Genomic DNA, 25,693 nt, shown 5'->3' on the forward strand with positions numbered 1-25,693 from the left:
GTGGAGTTTAAAAGTCTGAGACTGCTATTAAATGTTTCTATTTTGCATTTTTTCCACTGATTCAGAATCAAAACTGACAGGCTAAATTTATATGGCACAAATAATAAGAGTTATATTTAATCTAATAATTCAGTATTTTTTAAATGAGTCACTGTATCATTAACCATCAACATATATATTCATTTAGAAAAGAAACAAGAGTCTGTCTTTATGAGTAATAAATAACTGAATCATGTACTCGATCGATTTGTTCAGAAACACTAAATTAAGGAACTAAACAAGTAACATGGATATTCATCCATTCTCAGTTTTTCTAATTGGAAAATTTTTTCATTACAAGTTATATTAGAATACAAAGTGAAATTTTAAATGGTAAACGTTCTTGTATTTCTTTTTCATTTTAAGGCATTTAATGTTTATTTTACATTTTGGTATTGTTATAAATAAATGCAGTATAATTTTCTCAAAATCCTAAAACTTTCTCTTTATTTACAGGATGATTAATTTAGATTCTGAATCCCAGATTTTGAACCTCACAGTATGTCACTCTTTGGAATCAAGACCTGGTCGCACACTCACTCACTGACTCGGAGTCAGATTCCTCAAAGTGTTTCATATGTGTGCTGTGTGTGAGAGGCCTTCTAATGACAACGTGAAGGAAGAAAAAACAAGTTTTTGTGTATACATAAGCACACGTGTGATCTCTCTCTTTCTTTCCTTACTCCCCAGTTCCCTCTCATCCTCTCCTCCATTCATAAAATATCAAACAGTCCAGGTCCCGGAATAGGGCTGCCCTGCGGCTGCCTGACAGTGCGGATATTTTCAGTAGGTCCTTGCGGTGTTATTGCAGGTGTCCAGGCAGGATGCCCGAGTGAATTCGGAGAGCACATCAGACGCTGTATAATTCTATTAGTCCTATACACAGATATTTATATTAAAACCATACTCAGCCAGGGGATACCACAGCGCTTAAGGAGCACGGGACACACTGACCCATCCTTGAATATTAAATGAGAGTGTCTGTGAGAGTCTATGTGTTAATGAACTGTTAAAAAAAGACTGACGGACAAAACAGTAAGCCGATGGATAGCTGGAGGGAGGAATTTGTGTTCCAGTAATTCAGAACATTTTGGTATTAATTTGCTACAGTTTCTATTTAAATGCAAGCACTATACCATTACATTCAATTACCCGCTCTAAAATGTCTAAAATAAGACTGTGTGTGCATGAGGCACATAAAACTTAATCTTTAACATACTTAAGTATGCATAAGCTTCTAAAATGCTAGAGGAACGGCCTCTCCCTTTTTAGTTTAATTACTACATTACCGAAGGAGCACTGCTTTGTATTTTTTCAGATCCGCCTGTACTACAGAAAAAATAGACAATAAGAATAAGATAAGCTGCAAATAATTTCTAAATGGCAAAAAAAAAGTGACAATTTAAACCTTCTTATAATAAGATTTAAAAAACTGCCTTTAAGTCTAGTTAAGCCCATTCAGCATGTTCTAAGAAAAAGTATCTTTTGTCTTTTGGTCCTTACTCATTCCTCTGTCTTTTTTCCCCTTTCCCCAGTCATTTCCTCTGAGCGGTTCACTCATTCATGATTTTATTGCTTTTGGATTTAAATCGTTCTCACTATCTTTTCTCAAGAGAGTAGAGTTCATAAGAAAAAAACACCTGCTTGCGCTCTACTCTTTTTTCCTTAACTTTTCATCTTATCCCCCAACCCCCACCAACACCCCCTTCCCAAATCTGACCTACAATCGCTTTCCCATTCTCTATTCAACACTTCCTCTTTCTCACTTCCTTTTTTCATTGTGTTCTACGATAGGGAGTAGTTCTCTGGTACTTCATCCGTCCAGTGCTAATGTTGTCCCAAGAGACTTGGAGACCCTCTGAGTGACTATGAAACCATCACATCACCCTCTAGAGGCTAAAACGAGAAACTATCATGATTTTCTCCAGACTAATTTACAAACATTTATAAATCCATTTAAAAAAAATATATGCACCTGCTCTAATAACACGGTCACCAACAAAACCTATAAAATCTAATGAATTCTGGCAACAGAATTCACAGCTCTAACACATGAGCATTTTATAACAAACCAAAAAGGTTTCTATTCCTTAAAGAATGTTTGGTCTTTGGAATCAAACCACACGAACAAACATTACAAAATTAAGGTTTACACAAAACACACATGTAATAATGGCGTCTTCACAATTATAGAGAACCTGTTGATTACTTTGTTGCAATTTATTAATACATTCTTCTAAAAAATATTTTTCAGACTAAAAGTCACTACCAACATGAACAAATCACCCTTACAAAAGCATTTAGAATTAGAGTAGCTAGCTTGAAAACATTATTTAGTTGGTTTATAAGTTTTAGACAGGTCTAGTTGGTTTTAGAGGGTTTTCTGCTCAGACTGGATGACCGTTTTAATCAAGGTAAGACCAGCAAACCATATGTTTAAGGTTTTGTTTTTTACAGGGGCACCCTATCAAATAATTTAATATCAACTTGCCCCTTTATTAATTCTTATGTGACTGAACTATTCCCCATGATTTTTCACTTTTTTTTTTGTCAGTGAAGGCCAACCATAGGCTATATGTTATGCCAGCTCAGCTTCCTTCCCCTTAATAATTTTCTCACACAAACAAATTTGACCTCTGTCCACGTGTGTTTCGCTACACTCCCGAGTGACAGGTCGTAACGCGCGGCGAGGAAATCCAATGTCAATACCGGTGGAGTCGCTGGGGGTCCCTGTCCGAGCCGCCCCATAAAGACTGTCATAAATACGGGTAAATACATCAGTATATATGGTGCACGTTAAGAAATACCGCATTTTCACGGGGAGATTAACTTTATGAATGGGTTTGTGGGTCACGGATGGTTTGGCGTGTCGTTTCATTTGAGGCGGATTGAGGATGCTTCAGTGCCCTCAGACATTTAACCGTCGGTTACCGGTCCTTTTTCCTCATACGCGCCCTCATAACGGCTCACCTCTGGATTTGGCAGCAGCCGGTCGCGGCCGCCGCCGCCGCAATAGGGTCTCTCTCGCCTTTCTTTCAAAGGGATTTTTTTCTTAATAGTTTTTTCTTCCTCCCATATACCCGCGTTCCTCGCGCTGCCACTTCCGCTATAAATCCCTTGGCTGGCTGCCACGCGGCCATTAGCACTAGCAAAATAACTGTTAACAATATGGTGCCCAGACACAGCAATCCGACTCTAAAGTTTAACCAACCGACATGGTTTGAGTCCAGTGATGCCAGAGGTTACAGAGCGAGGATTAGTAAACAAACGCATTTTACACTCGAGTGCAGTCTCATCTGTGCAATAAGTGCGCAATTCATTTTTATTGATGCTTCACACCTGAGAGACGAAAAGGAAGCCATTTGTTATTTATAGTTTAATATTTCGAAGACTTTTATGAAAAATACTCCGTTAAATGTAATTATAAATAAGCCTAAATTTAGTTACAATTACACAGAAATGTGTTTACTGCGCGCGGCAGGATAAAGAAAAGGCGCACGCAGTGTTTCCTCTGCTTTATATCACAAGGTAAGTTATAATGAGCTGAAGAGGCCCGTTATATGCACGTGTCATTCTCTGAACTCATTCCACACATGCATTGAGGGTGTTTTAGCTCAATCAAAAACGAAATAAGCCTGAAATATTCAGTATTATTACTGAATAATATCAATATTACTGTTTATCAATACAGAATTATATTCTGCATAATAAACCCGCCTATACAAATTGGAGAACACTAAATATTTTTGTACATCAACTTCATCATTCTAAAAAGTTTAGAGCATTTAGAATATGTTGTATAGCTTATACATATTCGGCAACAGCAATAAAATAATGATCAAATCAGCATAAAGACATACAAATCAAAGCTGCACTAGTTGTACATTAATTAATAATCAACATACAAATATTAAAAACCCAAATAATAATATAGGTAATGGCTGAATAAGAATATTCATTTCCTTAAGGTGATCACGTCTTAATTGATGGTGATGATGATAGTAATAATAACGAGAATTAAGTATTGTGGTGATAATGTACAGCCGTCATAATAAAGTCACATTAACAGTATAACCTAACTTGGTTCATTATTCGTCCTTGAATTTAAGACAACCATAACCCATATCTAGAACGAAAATAATTGAATTTTAGGCAAAGTTAATAAAATTACTTTTATAATAATGAATTTTAATAACCTAATGTAATAGAAATTATTTGTTTCAAAGTAAAGTGTTAAGGTTTTGTTTTCCATACTGAAAATATCAAACATATGTTTCCCAGCCTCATGCAACGTTTAGATCAAAACGAAACTCGATACCAGAATATCATGTGGAGCGCTCCATTGTTAAACAAAAATATTTTGGTAATATTAATAACCTAAAATGTTACTAAAAATTAGGTTACACAATTTTTTCTCGGTTTCTTGTGTTCATAATTTAGGCTACGTGGTCAGCAAAGACCGAATATGAGGATGGAAGTAGTCTATAGAAATTTTGTAAGGCAATTTATTCAGAATAAATCAGTAGCCTCCATTAACTAAATTAAATGTGTATTTTTTTCTAATTTTAACTAACAACAACAACAACATTATTATTAATGTTAAATACGAAACTTCTAAATATATTTATATTTTTACTCTTGTAATTACTGAAATATAAACGCTGACTTGTAGTGACATTTACCACAGTAGGTGACGATAAAAAATAATATCCATATCGGCAACTTTTTTCATCCTGTTGTACAAGTCAACGTAAAGCAATCTGGAAATCATCAGGCAATTGTCTGTAAGTGATGGGGCATTAAACGAAGCGTAAGTTAAAATGATGGTGGTAATTCATTGGAGCATGCGAATACGAAAATAATCAACAGTAGCCTTTTAAAATAATAGTTTCCTGTACGTCTTGTATATTTATTTTATTTTATGCATGCATATTCATGAATATATAGTGATAAATATTGCTGCCTGAGCATTAGACAATTGACATAACATTTTGTAGGCTATATAAAACAGTGTAAAGATTAGGTGAAAGTTACGCGTTTTATAAATTGATGGTTATCATTTAATTTTTATTATTATTATTATTTGAATTAATGGTATTTTACAGCGATTTTATTTTATAATACATAATATTTTTTATAATATATATATATATATATATATAGGCTATATATATATATATATATATATAGGCTATATATATATATATATATATATATATATATATATATATATATATATATATATATATATATATGATTTTAAAATAAAACTGCGTATTTTTTTAAATTCATGTGCATGCCTCTTTTGCTGTCATTTTTTTTTTCTCTTCATATTTTTCTGTTTGACAGGTACAGGAAGTCAACCCGCACTGTGTATGTGCATAATACACAGGCATGCTCCAAGGGTTCTCACATGCGCGTGGGTCAGAAATTCTCCAAATGGCCGTGCAATATTTGCACGATCCAAACGGCGGGTAGATTACGGCTCTAGAGCATTGTAGTCTACATTACGCCCACAACATGCTCTAAAAATCACTTGGGTTTAAATAAATCGAATCATCTAAAAGCAAGATCTGGCCTAAGTTTGGTGTTCGGAAAGAAACAAAATATATCGGTAAAAACAAGCTTAAGACAAATTGGTATTTGGTCAAGTAGGCTACATTGTTTTTCAAAAACCCAGTTTTTTTTTTAAACCATCTGAAATATTTTTTCTCCCGATTTCATTTCATAGAAATAACAATAAAGTAAAAACAAGAAACACAAATAGCCTATCGAAAATAAGCCAGACAGCATTAATCATAATGCTCAGCCTTATTTATTTAAAGAAAAACTCTATCTGATGACTATTCAAAATTGCATTGTAAATTTGTCTAATTTATATTTAAATGTACTGTAGGCTATTCAAATCAATCCAACCACTACTTTTTAAAATAAAACTATTTTGTATCGTATTTTGCAGTCAGGCCTTTTTAAAAAAGATCCCAAAATAATAATAATAGAGTTATGTAAAAATTAACAATCAAGGTATTTGTTTTGGGGATTTATAGTAACAGGAAACTGTCTATAGGAAAAATGGGTGCTTCTTAGAGACTTATATTTAGAAACTGTAGACTGCACGTCTCATGTCAGGTTAGTTTGACATGTCTTTTTTTCTGAGCCTCATGCATATACAGGCGTAGTTTTGGTAATAATTCTACATTATTGGCTCAAGAGGGCTAGTAGGGAGGTAATGCGGAAGCATGTGGAGCATGTGCAGCCGCAGTGTGAAAATGATCGCAATGCCGTGAGCATGACTGGAGCTCAGTGAGCTAGAGATGATTCATTCAGCCAGGCCGCTTTATCACATGTGGGCGGAGCGTTCCAAAAGCAGCGCGCCTATTGGCAGAGACCACCGATGATTGACGTGAGGCAGCCCCGCCCATCTTCTGCCCTGCTTATTGGCACTTTAACGAATCCCGGCCACTGCCTCGGTGTCTGTGCGCGTTGACAGACCGACGAGACTGTTTTAACTAGACTGTCGCTTCGTTTTCAGCGTATTTGTCACATCGCCGGTGGTAATTAGCTATAAAGCGGACTATTCTGACTCGAGGAATGCTAGATTAAGTGCTGTTGCAAATGCACTTCTCGTGAACTTCTTTCTCGGCCAATCTGTCTTCTTGGTTTGTTACTATGGCTGAGAAACGACGGTCCCCGTGTACTATGAGCCTCAAAGCGCACGCATTCTCGGTAGAAGCGCTTATTGGCACGGAGAAAAAAAGAAAGTTGGAGGAGGACAACGAGAACGGTTTTGAGGAAGTAAACGAAGTGTCCAATCTGACAGAAAGCCCGCAACCCCGGACTGGGAGAACTTGTCCAAGCACCAGGAGTTGCGAGACAGACTGCGCGAGCGACGAATCCCGTAAGTAGCCTTCTGAAGTTCTGACTGAAAACGAAACGGTTAGAAATATAGTTAAGCTTTGCGTGACACGTACGCGAAACAAACCAAAAATGTAGCCTATTATCATTTATATTTGTAATTCTCTCGGCTGAAAGGTAACTCTGTACGAAGAAAATATGTTATTCTGTGTTTCTTCGTGTATGTTATCCGGTATAGTTCTGCAGATTCTAACTGGCTTCTAAATAAATACTAATCAATAATTAACATTAAAGAGTATAGCATTTTAACTAACATAATCTCGTACAATATCAATAAATTCCCAAATATAAATGCCTCTGTAATTTAGAGATGTAATGGAGTTAAGTCAGGATGTCAAAAAGAAGAGAAATACAGTGTATAAATACAAAATAGCACAGTTATGAGTCTCATAAATATAGGCACTATGAGAGTGACTAATCTATTCTGTTTATGAGTTTGGCCACAATCATAAACACTCAAATTAACTTGCCTTCACAAAAGCCTACATAGGCCTTACTCAAAAAAAAAAAAAAAAAAAAAAAAAAAAATTGTATAGCTGGAATAAAATATATTAGTCGATTCACTTTTTTGTAATTGGCATTGGGCTACTTAAATGTAATTCTTAATAATAATTCAATGACTGTTGCGCCAAACAAAATCGGATTAATGATTTAAAAAAAAAATCTGCAAGTTATTTATAATTGCATTGTAATGTTTAACAGCATATGATATGAAATATAAAAAGTCTATAAATATTTGCAGTGTCTTCTGACCCAGAAAGAAAATATGAGTCTGAAAATCAAAGCAAATTCTTTTGCATGCAACTTCTAAACTCGTTACTGCAGCAATAGTTTAAATGAAAAGTTTTTTTGCAGGCTGTTAAAATGTAAAACTAATTAAAACCACTTTTTTCTGTCTTTGTCAGCGGAGACTGAGGACGTGTTGTTGGATAGCCCACAACCTGCATCCCAGAGCTCGCAGGTCCTCGTGCAATCAGGCACGAGCTCCGGAGAGGAGATGCGCGTGGACCTGCAGGGCTCTGATTTATGGAAGCGATTCCACGAGATAGGAACTGAAATGATCATCACCAAAGCCGGCAGGTGCATCACACAAAACATGCTGCACAACTTAAATATTAGCTACTAATCACCATATTAAATAATTGAAAATGGTAATATAAAAAAATATGGTATAAGACACTTTTTTTAATTCAGTTAGTCCGAATTAAATATCTAGCTAGTCTCTTTTGAAAGATGTTAAATGTAAATGTTACTTTCAGTGTTACCTGTACACGGAATTAAATACTGAATTTAACCAGGGATTAGGGTAAATATATTCCTAAAAGTTCCCGTATGTTTACAGTGTTACAGCGCTTATATTGCAATATTTTTAGTAGCTACATTTTTACTTATTTATTTAGACATGATTTTTTGAATTACTTACAGCCACGTTTGTATTTGATGTTGATTTAATATGTGGAATTGTATTTATTCACTGACAATATATTTAAATTGACTGACAAATATATTAATTAAATTAATTGAAATTATTATTATTATTATTATTATTATATATTTTTGTGTGTGTATGGTTCATTTTGTTATGTTAATTTTTCTAAAATTAATTAGAAAAATTATTCTGACAATAAAAGCTGCGCTCTTAGTGTGGATTTCGCCTCAATGTGATGTATAATGAAAATACTAACATTGTTATTTTTTCTCAGGCGAATGTTTCCTGCGATGAGAGTTAAGACTGCGGGACTGAATCCTCATCAACAGTATTATATCGCTATGGATATAGTTCCTGTCGACAACAAACGGTACAGGTGAGCAACTTACGAAACCTGTCTTCCAAACAGTTCGCTGCAGGGCAGCATGTGGTCGGCTATTGCAGACAAACAATCAAAACAGTCTAAAATGCTCAAACATAATATTGAACATTTTGAACTAACCGTCTCCACAAATGGCACTCCGGGTCTCTGTTGACATGTTCAGTCCGGCCTTTTGCGATGCCCTTTTGGGAGCATGACCTGCTGGACTTGAAGGTCATGAGACAACTATAGTCAAAACAAATTCATAACGCGTTAGTTTATGGTGGGCTGCTCTGTGGCCTATCTGAACATTTGTGTACAGCTGTAAAGACACAGTAGGCTACACGGATTATGAGGGTTCTAAATCTCCAGTTAAAGTTTTTTTTTTTTTTACATAGGCCTATTTATGTTTCAACAGATTTTTCGAACAATGTTTTTGTAACCACAAGTTTCTAAATTCAGAGTTCGCGTTTGGAAGTAACCATAGTAACAGTAGTGCTTTCAGTTCATTATCGGCCTACAAAATATAACTGCTGTCATTATATTATTATTATTTACACAGAACACATAGGCCATGTCACAGAAACCTGTTTTGTTTTAAAGATCTTTAAGATCGTAGATCTCTACAGGGTCACAGCAAGACATCTGCTTTGCGCTCAGCGAACCTCAATCACGTTGCGTTCAAAGAATTACTGACTGGAATTGCTTTGAAACGTCGAGCCGTGTGTTATATTGTGTAAAAATCACAGTATGTGACAATGACTCTTCTTTTTTCCGTTCTAAGGTACGTGTACCACAGCTCGAAGTGGATGGTAGCGGGTAACGCCGACTCTCCGGTCCCTCCGCGCGTCTACATTCATCCTGATTCGCCTGCTTCCGGTGAGACGTGGATGCGCCAAGTTATAAGCTTCGACAAACTCAAACTGACCAATAACGAGCTCGACGACCAAGGCCATGTCAGTGAATCCTTTGTTATTTATATCCAAGTGGAATTTACTGAATATAGATTTTTTTTCTTTTTGTAAAGCTGAATAAGAAAAAATGCACATGTTGAGCCCAAGAGGAAACCTGTAAACATGAAGGTTTGATGAGTTAGTGAAGCAGAGCTTCAGAATTTCCTTCTGTGATCCTGAAATAAATTAAATGTTATAATTAGACAACTCTTTTCATGCACCCCATACACACATGCTAGCCATTGTCGCCCGGTGTGCATTTTGTTTTGCTGTATTATTTTAAAGGCCTAAACATGTTGTAATGTGGAGGGTTGTAAACAAACTCAATTGAAAGCATCCCCAGGGCGAGGCAGTTAAAGGCCTGTTTGGCCTTTGAAAATGGAGGCATGTGTGTTTTTATTGAGGTAGAAAACTGCTTTAGTAATTCCTCTGTTTCCCACTCTAAACACGGATGCGCGTTGTAATGTTTTCCAGATCATTCTGCATTCTATGCACAAGTACCAACCCCGTGTCCACGTCATCCGTAAGGAGTGCGGTGAAGAACTCTCACCCGTTAAGGCGGTTCCCACTGGGGACGGTGTCAAAGCATTTTCCTTCCCTGAAACAGTCTTCACGACGGTGACTGCATACCAAAACCAGCAGGTAACTGATACCACATCATGCTATAGCTGTCCGATGCACAATTTGATAACACAAATCATAAAAGCTGCTACTCAGGGTCACATCAGTTCTTGAAATTAAGAGGAAATCGTAAGGCTCAGAGCCTTTTCTTTTTATTAGATTGCATTACTACAGCTTAATTTTTATAAAACAAATAAAGATGCAGGAAATCCATGTCTGTCACGGCAAAAAAATACTTATTTCTTTTTTAATCAAAGCAAGCAAGGCTATTAACGCACATTAGCTTAACACTGCTTTTTAAAAATGTAATAAAAAATAAGAAATAAAAAAACACGAGAAGCAAGTATCAACAATTTAAGCAATTGTATTATTTTGTTACAAGATACACAAAATTAAAAATAGTAATTAGCCAAGAAATAAAAATCAACACAAAATCTGGACTCTGTACTAGCCTGTATAATTTTGAAATAATTCGTTTTTGCCTTGGGTACAGTATTATCCTCGTTATGCTGCTCATAGAAAATGTATAAAGCTATTCTATTGTGAGAATTAAATTGCAGAACTCTCTTTAGGTTACTGTGCTAAGAAAAATTACAAGATGTTTAATTGAAATAATTATACAAATTGCCTAAAGATGTTGGCAGTTGAAAGGCTCTTGTTCTCTGCATTCACAGATCAAAGCCTCTATGAGACTGAAAGAATGAGCAGCACCCCATAAAGGGCAATTTATTTATAAAGGGCACAGTTACATAAGTGTTTATTTAGGCATATGCATCATATTTCCTGTGCCAACAGTTTAGAAGCAATATATTGATAAATTGCAACACAGAAAAAAAAAATAAGTACTTTAGAAATTGTATTTTCTTGACGTTTCATTGCAATTTAAGTTTGTTTTGATTTGCTAAAACAGAGCATGTTTTAGATAAGAGCTTAGAGCTGGAAATCTTATCATCATTTGCATGTTAACTGCCAAGTTTTAGAAATGATGTCATCCATTTGTCTGAGCTTATAAAAACATAACACATATGCTCTCTCACACACTTACGGAAGCAAAAAGCTTATAAAATAAACCCACACACATTGCATTGTGGGATAAGGGTCACTGGTGCTAGGTCAGGGAATTTGACATAACAGGCTTTGGGTCAGTAATGAGAATGTGTTTTGTGTGTGGATCTTTTACAGATAACAAGACTAAAGATCGACAGGAATCCATTTGCAAAAGGATTCAGAGACTCAGGAAGAAACAGGTAAATACAGTGAATTACATGCTCAGATCTTTGTTAGATCAGTAACTAGCCTAATACTGGAAAACTGAGAGGGAAAATGTCTTCAAACGATTTTAAATACATTTTTATTGATGTTAAAAATTGATCACAGCTGAGTCAAACCCATCAGAACAGATCATAGTCTTACTACATTTGGACAACGTGTAGTTTTTGCTCGTTTCTGTAAGGCAGTACAGAAATGACACTTCATTACACTTATTTTTCTCTAGCTTTCATTCAGGCAACAAAACATTTTTGTTTTCCTTCAACTTCTCTTCTGACATCAAGTTTCTTTCAAACCATATTAAAGGATTATCAGATAATTGGTTATCCAAAGGGAAAAGTGTTCTTTCAGCCAAACTTAAAAGATTCCAGCAAAGCCCAGACAAAATAAACATAAAAACAGCGTCACATTAAAAGCCATTACACAAAAATAAATGTATAAATGAAAATGCACAGCACAATCAAAATAATCTCCATCTTCACATAAAACAAGAGAAATAATAAACGTGCAAACAGGAAATGGAGGCTGTGCAGAAAGAAAGGCTTGTGCGCCGCTGACTCGCAAGCTCAGTGGGGAAGATAAACTCTGCTCATTAGTTTTAAATGAGAGCGTTTTTAACACCCCGCTGAATCACACCAGACCACATACATCCACACTTTTCCTCCGTCCCTCTGCGAGGTCTCACAGAGCACTTAGACCGAGCCCCGTGGCTCAGTGTTACAGGAAAAGTTAAGCAGTTTGCTAAACAAACTCGGCCACTTGATAGCTCAAGTGGTGTGGCTGATAAAACTGGGGCCGAAACAAGTTGAGGCATCTTGTGTGAATTATCGCCTGAGTGGTACTGCGGAGGGGGTGGGGTAACGTCCACGCTAACAAGGCGCACCGAGCACCACCATTACTTCCAGAAAAAGCAAGAAAATACCCCCCTCGCTCTCCCTTTTTCTTTCTCTCTCCTCGTAAAGCTTTAACTGTGGCTTCCTGCACTCTATGTCTGATCCCACCGATAAAGCTATGTGAAAATAATTATAGCCTTGCCATCGCACACACCAACACACACACTTTATGTTCTTCATTACCTGCTCTGCTTTACTGCTCAAACATACACTGATAAGGAAAGGGGCTTGCACTGAGTTGGCTTGCAGGACCGAACACACTGTTGGAAAGTTAAGCCAGTTCCAGAACTTCTCTGCTAAGCTGACTGAGAGCTTTACTAAATTACTCTTGCCTTTGTATTAGTAAGCATATTGAGCATTCTTATATAAATTTAATTAGAATGCTCGTGTGTTGTAGGATGGGACTAGAGGCTCTGGTTGAGTCGTATGCATTCTGGCGGCCCTCACTGAGAACTCTGACATTTGAGGACATCCCTGGAATCACTAAACAAGGTACCATATGTATGTATGTATGTATTTGTGTATACGTGTATCACAACATATATACACATATATTGTGTATATGTGTTTCTCAGTAACATAGAGATGTAAGAAGCACTGCTCACAGCGAGCAAGTTTTTTGTTGCAAAAATGTCGAAAATTCATGTGAAACTTTTTACGTTCTCATGCAAAACTTCTGATGGCACAGATTCCTACTGCAAATGCAAGTGAAAATTTTGCTGAGCAACGATAAATGTGACAGCATCATTACATGAATTTCTTTGGAATAAATTGTACAAAAGAGTTGTGCGTCCTTTTTGTGGAATCTATATAAATTTGAGAATGCCTTTTATATTCAAATTCAATTCCTGATATAGGATGCAGAATTTGCAATCAGAATTTTAATCCATGGTAGCAGAATTAAAGAATTCAAAGAAAATAATATAACTAAAATTTGCCATTTGAAATATGAAAATAAGTCAAGTATTTGTATTAAAATTAGGAAATTGAAGTAATATTTAAAAATGTAAGAAAACATTTGATTTTATGTTTACTATAGACCTTATGTATCTCCGTCCATTTTCAGCACTGCGCTTGTCCTCTGTCTGTATTTCCTCTGCGTAAGGCCGGTGACACACTGCCTGCGTGGCGTCTCTGCTGCGTGTCAGGAGCGTGGCGGCTGCATCGTGTTTTCTGTGTCTTTATACCAAAACCGTGCCTGACACGGCGCTGGTGTGCTGCTGCTACTGTAGGTGACATAGAGGGAAGCCTCCGACAGACCAGGCTTCTTGTCTTCAAGACAACAATATCAACTTTTTTTACACACCTACGCCTACTGATAAAGGACACTGTCAACAGTATTGACAGCAAAATAGACTATGTTTGACAGGTGCAATATTTGAAAATCGATAATTATTTATTAATTTTTTTAATTACATTTTATCTGAATTTATGTCAACCTATAGACTTTCAAATATCAAAATGTCATGAATTAATATGTATTTGTGTACAAAATGACATATAAACATATTTTCCTATTATATTTTGCATGGAAACGCTTCCAACACGCGTGCATGTCGTGTGAAAAATCGTCGGTTCTATTTCTTGCATGCACGCGTTTTCTGCGCGGCTCGAGCCGCACCTGAGATGCACGTCTCATGCAGGCAGTCTGCAAGCTCCAACCTGTTAACATGGGAGCTGAATTAAAAACAGACACGCCACGCAGCTGAGACACTTGTGCCACGCATCCAGGGTTTCGCCGGCCTAAAGGTGTAAATCGAAGTTGTACGAATTTATGATTGAACTGCTCATTTTAAAATGACATCTGGTTCGAACATTACAATGCAAATGATAATTTTAATTACATGTAACTCTACAATAAGTAAATCCACTTCACCAATTAATTACTCTTCAGCATTGATGCTATAGAGCTACTGCAAAAAAAAAAGTTCAGAGACAAAATTCTAAAAATGTTTCTCTGACGAATAAGATTTATAGTTGATTTTTTATGTGTATGTGTTGTATTAATCACATGTATGGCTGCTCACAGGTGCAGCTGGCTCTCACGGTGTTGTAGGGTCTTCAGGACACACTCATCTGCTGTCCCCATCTTCGTGCTCTTCCCCTACATTCCACCTGGGTTCTGGAGCGGGGCCGGTGTGTGATTACTCCACCTGCAGTCGAACAAGCCACCCACTCCATCGCTATGCCCCTCCCCTCTCCGCAGACTCCTACAGTCGATTGGCCAGCCCAGCAGCAGATGCGTTTTCCACTACTCGGAGCTCCACGTATGTGAGCGGGACCGATGGTGAAGCGTTCCCGTGCACACAGACTGGCCTGCCAATCCAGATCCACAGCATGCCAAGCACAACCTCCCAGCTGCAATACCTGATGCCCAGCCACACCCATAATGCGTTTTCCACCAATCAGAGCGCACAGGGATCCTATAATGGGTTCCGACTGCACAGTCCGTATGGTCTGTATGGTTACAACTTCTCCACTTCTCCCCGCCTGGCCACCAGCCCTGAAAAGGCAGCAGCTACGCAAACGTCATTCCTGGGCTCCTGCCCTAGCGGGACGCTGACGGACAGGCAGGTTCTATCCAGTGTGGACAGTCTGCACATGCTCAGTAGTAGTCAACAGAATCTTTTTGACTCACGGACTTTGGGGCTGACCACCTCCACCTCCCAGGTAACAGCCCACATGGCTTGACCTGCATCCCAAAAACTTCAATCTCAGCTAAGAATGTTTTCTTTGAGTATAATCTAGTTTTGGACTAGTCAATATCATAAAGTCTAATCTGTCGGATGTTCATCAAGTAAATCTGCAATATCATTTATGTTTTGTGTAAATGACAGCTGAAGATTACATTGAGGATATTTTCAATACACTTTATATCTTAAAAATCATTCTGATGAAGCAGCACAGACCATTATTGGACACCAGGGTACGGATATGCTTGAAGAATGACGTGAGAAACCCAGAAAATGCTTTACAGACACAGTTTCAAGGCATAAAAGGACATCAACCATCTGATTTCATCAAGGTTCAATGAGACCCATGAACTGCTGGTAGAAGTGTAAGGAGTTTAACAGATGACATTTGTGAGGCTGGACTCAGCGTCCAATAGACGATAAAACAGAGTTTGGAAATTAAAAGTGAGCAGACTGAAGAAAAGACAGGAAGTGATGTCACAAACAGTGACACAGTTTTCTAGTTGACAATCAGCAACTATGTCAAACATCTTACTTGTTTGTGCTGAGGTTTTCAGCACAGCCAATCGGCATCTAAGGCAGATAATGTGTTTAAACTGAAACTGGGCTAGGAAAAAGGAAACGTTTACAGGTTCTCTCCAAGTCGAAGGATTTTGGTCTGGATCAGTGCAGCTGTCTGAGTCTTGGAACAGACAGGGCTGAATGAAATCTGATCCGAGATGATAATTCTCACACTTTATAAATACAACCATTGGCATTCTTCAGAAGGATTATAGTCCTGCCACGAGATACATGCTGATTCCAGGTCAGCTGTCTCGCTCTCAATCCAAGGACTCAATAGTATGCTTTTCCTTTGCGGACATGTTAGCTTTTGCTAATTTACTTACTAAATGCAATTTTTCACAAATATGGAGAATATGAATATTATTGATACTGTGTAAAGATTTCACTTGCACTTACAGCAATTTTAAATACTTGCTTTTTAATATTCAGGCTTTTTTGCCACAGTGGCCACAATAGACACTTCCTCCATGTTTGACTCTTGTTGGCCTGAACTCTTTGAGCCAAATAAAAATATATCCATATGCTAAAGGATAATCGTGGAGTGTGTGCCTTTGTGTTTCAGCATCAGATGCTTCTCTTAGGGTCAGGCAAAGGTTCTGAATGCCTAACAAATGAAAAATACCTCCAGGGGCTCCAGGAGAGGTGCACACACACACAAATAAAATGCATTCATCCACACAAAGACATAAAGAAATTTTGTCATTGAAAGATCATACGTCAACAAAATGTTTTTGTTTATGCAAAATGGTAAACAAATGTGACATTACACATGCAATCTTCATGTACTTGTAATGTGGTTAAGTTTCACTTTAAAATGTATGTATGCATCTTAAGGAGGTTATGAATTCTACTAACTTTCAACACCTAATATATTAAATAATGATAAATAATCAATTAACTATAAAAACAAATTAAAACAGATAGTGTATGAATTTAAGCTTATATTTTTAAACTAAGAATTGGTACTAGCAACCTACTGTTGTAATACATGCTATTTCTTGAAGGACTGGGTCAGTCTTCAGAACCAGAACCAGTGAGACACCTGTTATGAACTGAAGGTGATGGACAAACGGCATATGCAGAGAGAGAAGGTTGTTGGGTGCTTTTTTATTTTAGAACAGAGGAATGACTGGCTTGCTGTATCTCACTAACAGGTGACAGCCCCCCTATGCTTGGCAAACCTTACCCATATCCTTATGCACACACACTCACACACCTCACATTACTGGCTCATTATCAGTAAACCTGAGGACATTAACACTCTGAGGCCAGCAAAGAGCAGTGTATAAAAAATGTATACCTAAATTGTAAGTTGTGCTTTTTGAAATTGGCCCTACATTATACAAACAAACTCAAATTCACACACACACAGTATATATATATATATATATATATATATATATATATATATATATATACAGAAAGAGAGAGGGATAGAGAGACAGCTATATAGATAGATAGCCTACACAAACATTCAGAGAAGAATTATTTAAATACACACACATAGATACACATAGATAATTTAACTTTTTAATAATCATAATGACCATTATCAGTCAACTTAAATGGGAGTAATAATTCAAATTGTTTATTTCTGCCCATAATGATTTTCATATCCAGCAATAAAGTCTAGTTCAATTCAACTACAGATGCTTTTTAGATTGAGTGGCTAGCATGTCTTGTGTACTGGTCACCACTGTTCTGCCAGGGCTCTCTTTTCCTGTTACTGTGTTGGCATTCGGGATCATCTTTCGGTCCCTCAGAGCCTGGCACTATCATCTCTCTACACGGCCAACACTGTGTTACATTTTTACACTCCTAAGTTTGTCTCACAGATGTTAATTTTGCACTTTTAGTGGATTTTTATTGATTGTGCAATCTAACTTTTGCACATTTACATCTGTTCAACATTCTAAGTGCAGAGAGTTACCGTAAATTACGTCAGAGCTTAAGTCATTAAGACTCCAAAACAACCTAGAAAGGGCAGAACATTACGTTCGACCATTCACACAAATCATGAATAATTCATTCTTGTTTAACAGCTCCTCATACGTCCATTATGGTTTGGGAAGAAAGCATGCCTTATTTCCATCTGTGCAACACGGGCCACATCACATAACCATGCACTGTTACATATATTCATCCGTGTGTCTCCTGGTACATTACCAAACTTATGACATTCAACTTCAGTACCCACTAATAGCATGCTTATGGTTCACTTTAGTGAGGAGCTTTGTGTTCTGCATTGCATTTGACTAATACAAACTCTGGATACTTGATGATATTTTAGAAATCCATGTCTTCTGCTCTATAATGTGGTCAAGCACTCATGACACATCACAAAAAACGTTTTCTGCTAAGTGTAAGTGCACAGGTAAGTACCCATAAACTATAAGGATATGCTCCTGGAAGTGTGCTGGAAATAAATTCTAATTTCAACATTAAAAAGCCGTAAAACAAAATGCTATTCTAAAAAACCTGTGGTAACACTTTTAATGTGTCCTTGTTACACGTTACATGTACTTCCGATTATAATAACAATGAATTATGTATAATTATATGTCAATAACCCTAACCCTAAACCAAACCCTAATCCTAACCCTAACCATATAGCAAGTACATGTAGTTAATTAATATTAGTCAGTAGTATTTAAATGTATAATTACACTGTAACAAGGACACCTTCAAATAAAGATTAAATAAACCTGTCAATTGGTAAAAACCAAGTTACTGTAATTGACCTATTATGACACTTTGAATAATTTTACAGTAAAATAATGATAAATGTTCAGAATTCTGAAGTAAAAAAAAAAGTCATCATATAATTTACAGTAAAAAAAAAAAACATAATTACCTGTATTAGGCTTTACATTTGATGCTGTTTGATGCTACTTTGTACATTTTAGATATTAGTATATGTAAAGTTCTGGCAACCACAGCTGCCTTTTTTTCAAGGATATACTTTTACAATAAATGAAGATGAAACAGATAAAACTACATTTTTATTTATTTTTTTGTTCATATTCTAATCTAGTTCATACTTTACCTCTGTCCCATATTCATTAACAAGTATTGTTTAACTTTGGGATTATACATTGTGTTATCAACACCAGTGGTCAATTAATTCTCATAGCAACTGCATTTATTAATGTTTATGGTTATAATTTGCTATTTAATTATTTAATGTTATTGGCCCATTTTGCACAATAAGCATTACGATATAATATCTTTAAACTGAAATCATAATTTTGTGAATGCATATGTAATACGCACTGAGTAGCACTAGGTTCACAACTAATGGTGCTTTTCCACTGCATAGTACAACTTGGTTCGGCAAGGCTCAGCTCAGTTTGCATTTAGAGTATCGCTTTAAAGTGCCGCAACTCCTGAATAACTTTTTCATTCCACGTCGCCCCATCAAGCTCTTGCTGGATCCGCTCCTCTGCTATCAACAAGAAGAATGTCTATACTTGCTCAACAGACAACGAAACAGACACTTTTAGTTGTTAAAAAAGGTGCACTCATTCAAAACTGTTGCGTTCGATTCTTTCACTGGCTGTGATGATTTAAATCTGGCTGTTCTGTTGTGTTTGTGTCACAAGTTCAGTGACACAGGTAGTGACAATTCTCTCCGACCAATCAGTGATCAGCAGAGTTTACACGTAATCTTCTGGTAATGGAATGGTTCACTTGGAACCTAACTACTTTTAGGTGGTATTAAAAAAACTACCAGGTACTGTACCCAGTGGAATCCCCCCAAAAGTTAACTATACCGAGCTGTAACGTGCCGTAACATGCAGTGGAAAAGCACTGTACAGTAACTGTTCTCCCGAGAATTTTTGAGAGTGGTGCTTTCTCTTTGGGTGGAAATGCTACTTTCATTTGAATTTTCAGGTGATTTTCCACCATCAGCATCTGGTTTCTCATTATCTCTTATCTGTGCAATTTCTCTTCCAGATTCATCAGCTGAACTTTCATCATGAATTTCATTTCCAGACAATTCCAGTACTTCCTGTGGCTCAGTTGTAGAGCATTGTGTTTGGATAAAAGCATCTGATATATGTAAATGTATCTGATAAATGTAAATGTGTACATGTACATAGCTGATGTGCTGCTGCCTACAGATTCCTCTTAAGTAGGATGATTGGCTTTCTGTGCATTGGAGGATTCCTCCTCAGGTAAGCTTCCATTTCAGCTTTTTCGGGCTAGAATATCCTTTGTCCTTTTCCTTCACAGGTTCAGCAACAGGAAAGTGGACTGGTTCTTTACTTCTGGTATAATGGATGTGTTTTTGACTCGACAGCTTTAATTTCAAGGGACCTTCTTTCAGGGACATAATAATCAACTAGGTCATCTTCTGATTCTGGAAGCTCATTCACAATTTCAAACTCTTCAGATTCCTCAGCACATCTGGCTCTGGTTCTGGGTTTCCGAATCACTTTTCTCTCAACAGGCTCATCAGGTGTGCTTGTCAACAGAAATCAACAAGGCAGCAGTAAATCCCTGTGCAGAGTTCTAAGAGGTCCATTCCTTTTTTCGGGTTTTACCATGTAAACGGGTAAGTCATCTGCTTTCTTTGTTACCATGTAAACATCAGGTTCCCACTTATCTGCGAGCTTGTGTGTGCCTTTCAGACAATTTTTCTCAAGTACATGATCACCGACTTCAAGAGTGCTAATAACAATGTTTTTGTCATATGTCTTCATGATTTGTTCTGTTACCTTTGCAGCATTTTTCATTGCAACCTTGTACAGTAGCTTCCTTCCAATGAGTTCTTGAGGCTGTGAACATACTTGGAGTGTGATTCAGACTGTCCATCCACAGGTAAACAAAACGCAAGGTCAATCGGTAGTTGCGGTGGTCTTTCAAACATTAGTTTGCATGGAGAGAATACGGTCACATCACTCTTAATGCAATTGTATGCACGCACTAGAGGACTGACATAATCCTTCCATCTTGATTTGTTCTTATTGTTAAAGGTTGTAAAAGTTTTCTACTAGATTACCTCTCGGATGGTAGGGGGTGGTTCTAGTCTTGGATATTCCAGCCACTTTGCACAGTTCTTTAACTGTGTGAGACTCCAAGTCTGTACCTTGATCACTATGGAGTTTTCTAGGAATCCATAGTGCACCAGAAAATTATCTCATGAACATCTGGCTACTTTCTGCGCTTTCTGATTATGTCTTGGTACAGCAAACGGCGTATTTGCGGAAATGATCGGTTATCCCCAGTATGTTTATTTATTTATTTATTTGTTCTGCACGGATATCACATGGATACAGTACAAGGAGGAAACGAAACCCAATTGGGTTTATACAGAGTTCCACTCCACTTGCATAAATAAACAGAAAAAGGCACGCAGACAAAATAAGTAGAAAAATAATAAAAAAAAAAAAAAAGAGGGAAAAAACATTTTCAGAAGCATGATTATCCTAATGAAAATAACTTAAAGTTACAGATGTTAAAGGGTAATAGTAAAGGAGAAACAAAAGTAAAAAGCAACATATGAGAGTCAACAAGACTATAGTATACTGCAGAGTACTATAACAAAAGCTGTCATTGTGAAATCAAAAGATCTTTCAACTGTTTTTTAAAGACAAGCAAAGAGGACGTGGATCTTAGAGACAAACTTAATTTACTCCATAGTTGAGGACCCCTAAAGCTGAGGTCAGTTTTATGACCTGAAGTTCTAGCGAACGGTAAGAAAAGATTTATTTCTCTATGCCTGGTTTGATGGATATGAGTATCTGAAATAAAAGTAAAGAAGTGTTGTAATGTTGGTGGGATATCTTCTCTCTTATAAATAAACTTATGAATAAATATGCATGATAAATAAACATTGACTTTCTCAATTGATAAAATCTTGTATCTGAGAAATAGAGGTGCAGAAGAAACATATTTAGAAGAGTAGGAAATCATACGCAAAAACTTCTTCTGAATTTTAGCAATTTTTGCGAGATAGGTGGAAAAAGTAGCACCCCAGACAATATTACAATAATTCATAAAGGGAAATAAAAAGCTGTAATAAAGTGTTAGATGAGCAGATGAGTGAATTGAAGGTAGAACAATTCTTAGAATATTTAACATTTTAGAGGATCTTGTACAGACTAGATCAACGTGTTTGGACCAAGTTAAACCTTCGTCAATCAGGACACCGAGAAATTTTGTAGAAGCCACTTGAGTAACTAGAGCTCCATCAATTTCTATACAAGCATGTTCTTTGGGGTAGAATTTATTAATATTGTGAAATATCATAAAATTACATTTTTTGACATTTAACGTCAGCTTGTTAGTGCGAAACCAATTTGATAATATTTTTAACTCGTCATTAACATGTTGGATCAAGGTAACAAAATCCTCGTGTACTGCAATGAGGTTGGTATCATCTGCAAATAGTATCGGTAGAAAATGATCACAACAAAGGAATAAATCATTAATATAAATTAGAAACAATAAAGGACCCAGAATAGAACCCTGAGGAACCCCAAATGAAATTTTAGAAGTTTTAGAAAAGAAACCATTGAGATAAACAAATTGTTCTCTGTTAATAAAGTAATTGCGAAACCAAACTAAGGCAGTACCCTCCACGCCATATCTATTAAGCTTAGAAATCAAAATATCATGTGAAACAGTGTCAAAAGCCTTACTTAAATCAAGAAAAACACCGAGCGCAAATTTTTTATTATCGAGGGCATTTGATATATAATTTACAAGCTGTATTAATGCATGTTCTGTTGAATATTTTTTTCGAAACCCATATTGATGTTTGTATATAATGTTATTAACAATTAAATGTTTATTTAATCGTTCATAGACAAGTTTCTCAAATATTTTAGAAATACAGGGCAGAATAGATATTGGACGATAATTGCTAAACACCTTAGTATCACCTGATTTAAAAATCGGAATAACTTTAGCAATTTTAAGAGCTTGGGGAATAATTCCAGATTGAAATGATAAAGAGATTACATAAGTAAGAGGTTGAATAATATGATCAATGGTCTCCTTAAGGAGGATACTCTTAATGCCATCGTGGCCAGGGGCTGAGTTCTTTAGAGAAAAAATAATATCTCGGACCTCCTGCGTAGTTGGGTGATCAAGATTAAGGAGGGGAGAGTACCGCCCATTTATTTGGCTACATGGATCATTATCAGTTTTCTGGATATTGTGTGCTAAATCAGAACCAATTTTGGTAAAGAAATTATTGAAGCCTTTGGGCCAGAAGGATCTTGATCGAACGTGGTCAAGAGTTCGCTCAATCCCCATGTGACCCATTTCATCATGTTCTTTCAAGACCATATCACGAAGTTTAGCCTGCAATGCTAGTTGGTACGATGAGTCTCCATGCTCTTGTCTCCTCTTGAACAGTATGCCATTTCTCAACTCCAGACGATTCCATTCTTTGAACCATGGAATTAATTCAGGTGTAATGGTCTTTAGATGGGGCTTTACTTTGGATTCCAGTTGTAGAATGTATATTCCATCTTCTTGATCTGTTCTCTGTCTTTCCTGCAGGTCTTTCTCAGACAGTTGAGGAATTCTATGTGATCTGGTAAGCATCTTCCTGTTGAAACGATTGAGGTAAGGCATCCACAGCAACAGTTAGGGACTCCACTAAGGTCACTGAGGGGTGTAAAAGATCAGGATCTTTACAGGACTGACGAATTTGATGACACTCACACATAGCTTTCACAACCTCTTCTGAAACAACCATTGATGGTTTTTCTGTCAGGTGATGGTGAGTTAACCCTCTCTTTCTGTGTCTCCAGGGCACCTGGAATTTCCGCTTGCGGCCACCTATAGAGTGCATCCGCATCATGGTTTCTACTCCTAGCTTGGTTCTGTATCTTGAAGGTGAATGTTTTGCAATAAGTGTTACTGCATCATATAATAATTGCTGTTAATGGCTGTGATACAGAGTCAGTCATTATGACAATAGCGTTCATCGTCTGTTTGACTACTCCTTTAATTAATTTTTCTGAAAATTTCTGCCATATCCACATAAACTGACAGTCACCACTGATTAGCTACTACTAAATATTGTAGAAACATATTTTTTTGTAAAGTTCCTTTGCAATGATTTATATCGTAAAAAGCGCTATACAAATAAACTTGAGTTGAATTGAATGTTGACAAACTTGACAACCATCTGTAGCTGGTGGCGTCTAGTTTTGCGGAGGTCAAAAGGTAGGTCAACCGGTAATTGTCAGTTATCACCGTGAATTCAGCCCCATACAAGTAGTCATTGAACTTGGTCATCTAAGGCCCATTTCAATGCCAAAAATTCCAACTTGTAGGAGGGGTACTTTGATTCACTTTGGGTAGGTACTCTCCTTGCGAAGGCAATGATTCTCATCTGTCCATTTTGTCCTTGGTATAATGCTGCACCAAGCCCGGTGGTGCTGGCATCTGTGTACAACACATACAGGAGATTGGGGTTGGCAAATCCCAATATTGGAGCAGAGGTGAGTTTCGTAATGACAGTATCAAATGCTCATTGACAATCTTTAGTCAATTGTTTTCCAAACTGTTTCTTCGGATTGAAGCACTGCTTTTTCTCGTCTGTCTTTTTCTTACGACTTTTCTGCAGTGGAGGGTACCCAGCAGTGAGATCATTAAGGGGCTTCAAAATTTTTGAATAATATTGTACAAACCTCAGATAGTAACCACAGAACTCGAGAAAAGATTTGAGCTCCTTAAGATTCTTTGGCCTCATCCAGGGTTTGAGGGCTCCGAGCTTTGCTGGCTCAGTTTCAACTTAGTGATGGGATACGATGTGGCCCAAATATCAGACAGATGTCTGCCAGAACTTACACTTCTCAGGTGAGAGTTTCAGTCAGAATTCCCTTAACCTCCTGAGCACTTGCATCAGCCAAGCTTCTTCTTCCAGAGTTCCTTAGAAGACTATTAAATCACCAATGAACTCGAGCACTTTCTTCCGATTGAGATCTCCCATACAGTGTTCCATCAATCGCTGAAAAGTCCTAGGTGTTTGAGAATCCTTGTGGCATCCTGTGAAATTCCCAGGACCCTAATGGGCATACGAAGGCCGTCTTCTGCTTATCAGACTCTTCCTTTTCAATTTCCTTTCCATTTAATTGTAGCCTGACTTCAGGTCAAGGACTGTCTTGATCCAGTTAAGACTGAAAAGCTTTCTTCCAAGGTAGGAAGGGCTTCATTGTATGGGAGTTTAACTTCTTGAAATCAATGCACAATTTCACAGAATTGTTCTTCTTTTGCACCACAACTATAGGAGACGAGAAAGGAGATTCAGACTCTCTAATAATACCACCTTCAAGGAGCTCTTGAAGATATTTCCTGACAGCATCCACTTTCTGCGGTTGAATCGATCGAGCTCCATGCTTGAATGGCTTTCTGTCACATCTCATCCAGCACTGTTGTTACTCATCTTTCTCAAACCGATGAACTTATGAAGTAAATATCTTATAAAGTTTGCTATATCCGTTAACAATCCTCACTAAATCATTATTATTATTATTATTTTTTAGAAAAGTCTGCTCAACTGCTCTTTCTGTCGATCGTGTATTTCTCTCTTCTTCCTGCTCATTCACTCATCTCTTCTAAAACCATTTTTTTTTAAGTAAGGGAAGTGACTAACCTTTCACCTATCCAGTTAGAAATAACTTCAGAAACTTTTCCAGTGTGTTAATTATTTATAATAATATAAATACATTTTGCTTTCAGTCTATTAGTTTACAGTGATATAAATAAAATAATACCACATATTAATAACAGTGAACTGGGTTACACATAATTTAGGGATTTATTTCTATTTTGTGAATTCTAAAGATACTTTTACCTATATTTTCCCTATTTTTAAAGGCCAACAAACATTGACCTATTCCTTGTCAGAGATAGGCTGGAAACACCTTCAGATGAGGGAGTCGAAGGGCCACGTCAAGCCCTTCTTTCTGCAGGACATTTCACTCTGATGA

At 36.9% G+C, this 25,693-nt stretch overlaps 2 protein-coding genes across 2 annotated transcripts in view; one reads left to right on the forward strand and one right to left on the reverse strand.

Annotated features, from left to right (window-relative positions):
• Positions 1 to 25,693, reverse strand: part of LOC128011837 (hormonally up-regulated neu tumor-associated kinase homolog A) — a 108,664-nt gene that overhangs the window by 26,490 nt on the left and 56,481 nt on the right. The gene's annotated exons all lie outside the window — the stretch shown is intronic.
• tbx18 (T-box transcription factor 18) lies at positions 6,498 to 16,271 on the forward strand. The gene is made up of 8 exons (XM_052594604.1): positions 6,498 to 6,937; positions 7,860 to 8,034; positions 8,658 to 8,759; positions 9,529 to 9,700; positions 10,172 to 10,339; positions 11,501 to 11,565; positions 12,878 to 12,972; positions 14,510 to 16,271. Exons 1-8 carry the CDS (start codon positions 6,709 to 6,711, stop codon positions 15,169 to 15,171), a joined length of 1,668 nt encoding a protein of 555 aa, XP_052450564.1. The 5' UTR covers positions 6,498 to 6,708; the 3' UTR covers positions 15,172 to 16,271.

The sequence above is a fragment of the Carassius gibelio genome, chromosome B23 (assembly GCF_023724105.1).
Source record: "Carassius gibelio isolate Cgi1373 ecotype wild population from Czech Republic chromosome B23, carGib1.2-hapl.c, whole genome shotgun sequence".
Classification (NCBI taxonomy): Eukaryota; Metazoa; Chordata; class Actinopteri; order Cypriniformes; family Cyprinidae; genus Carassius; species Carassius gibelio.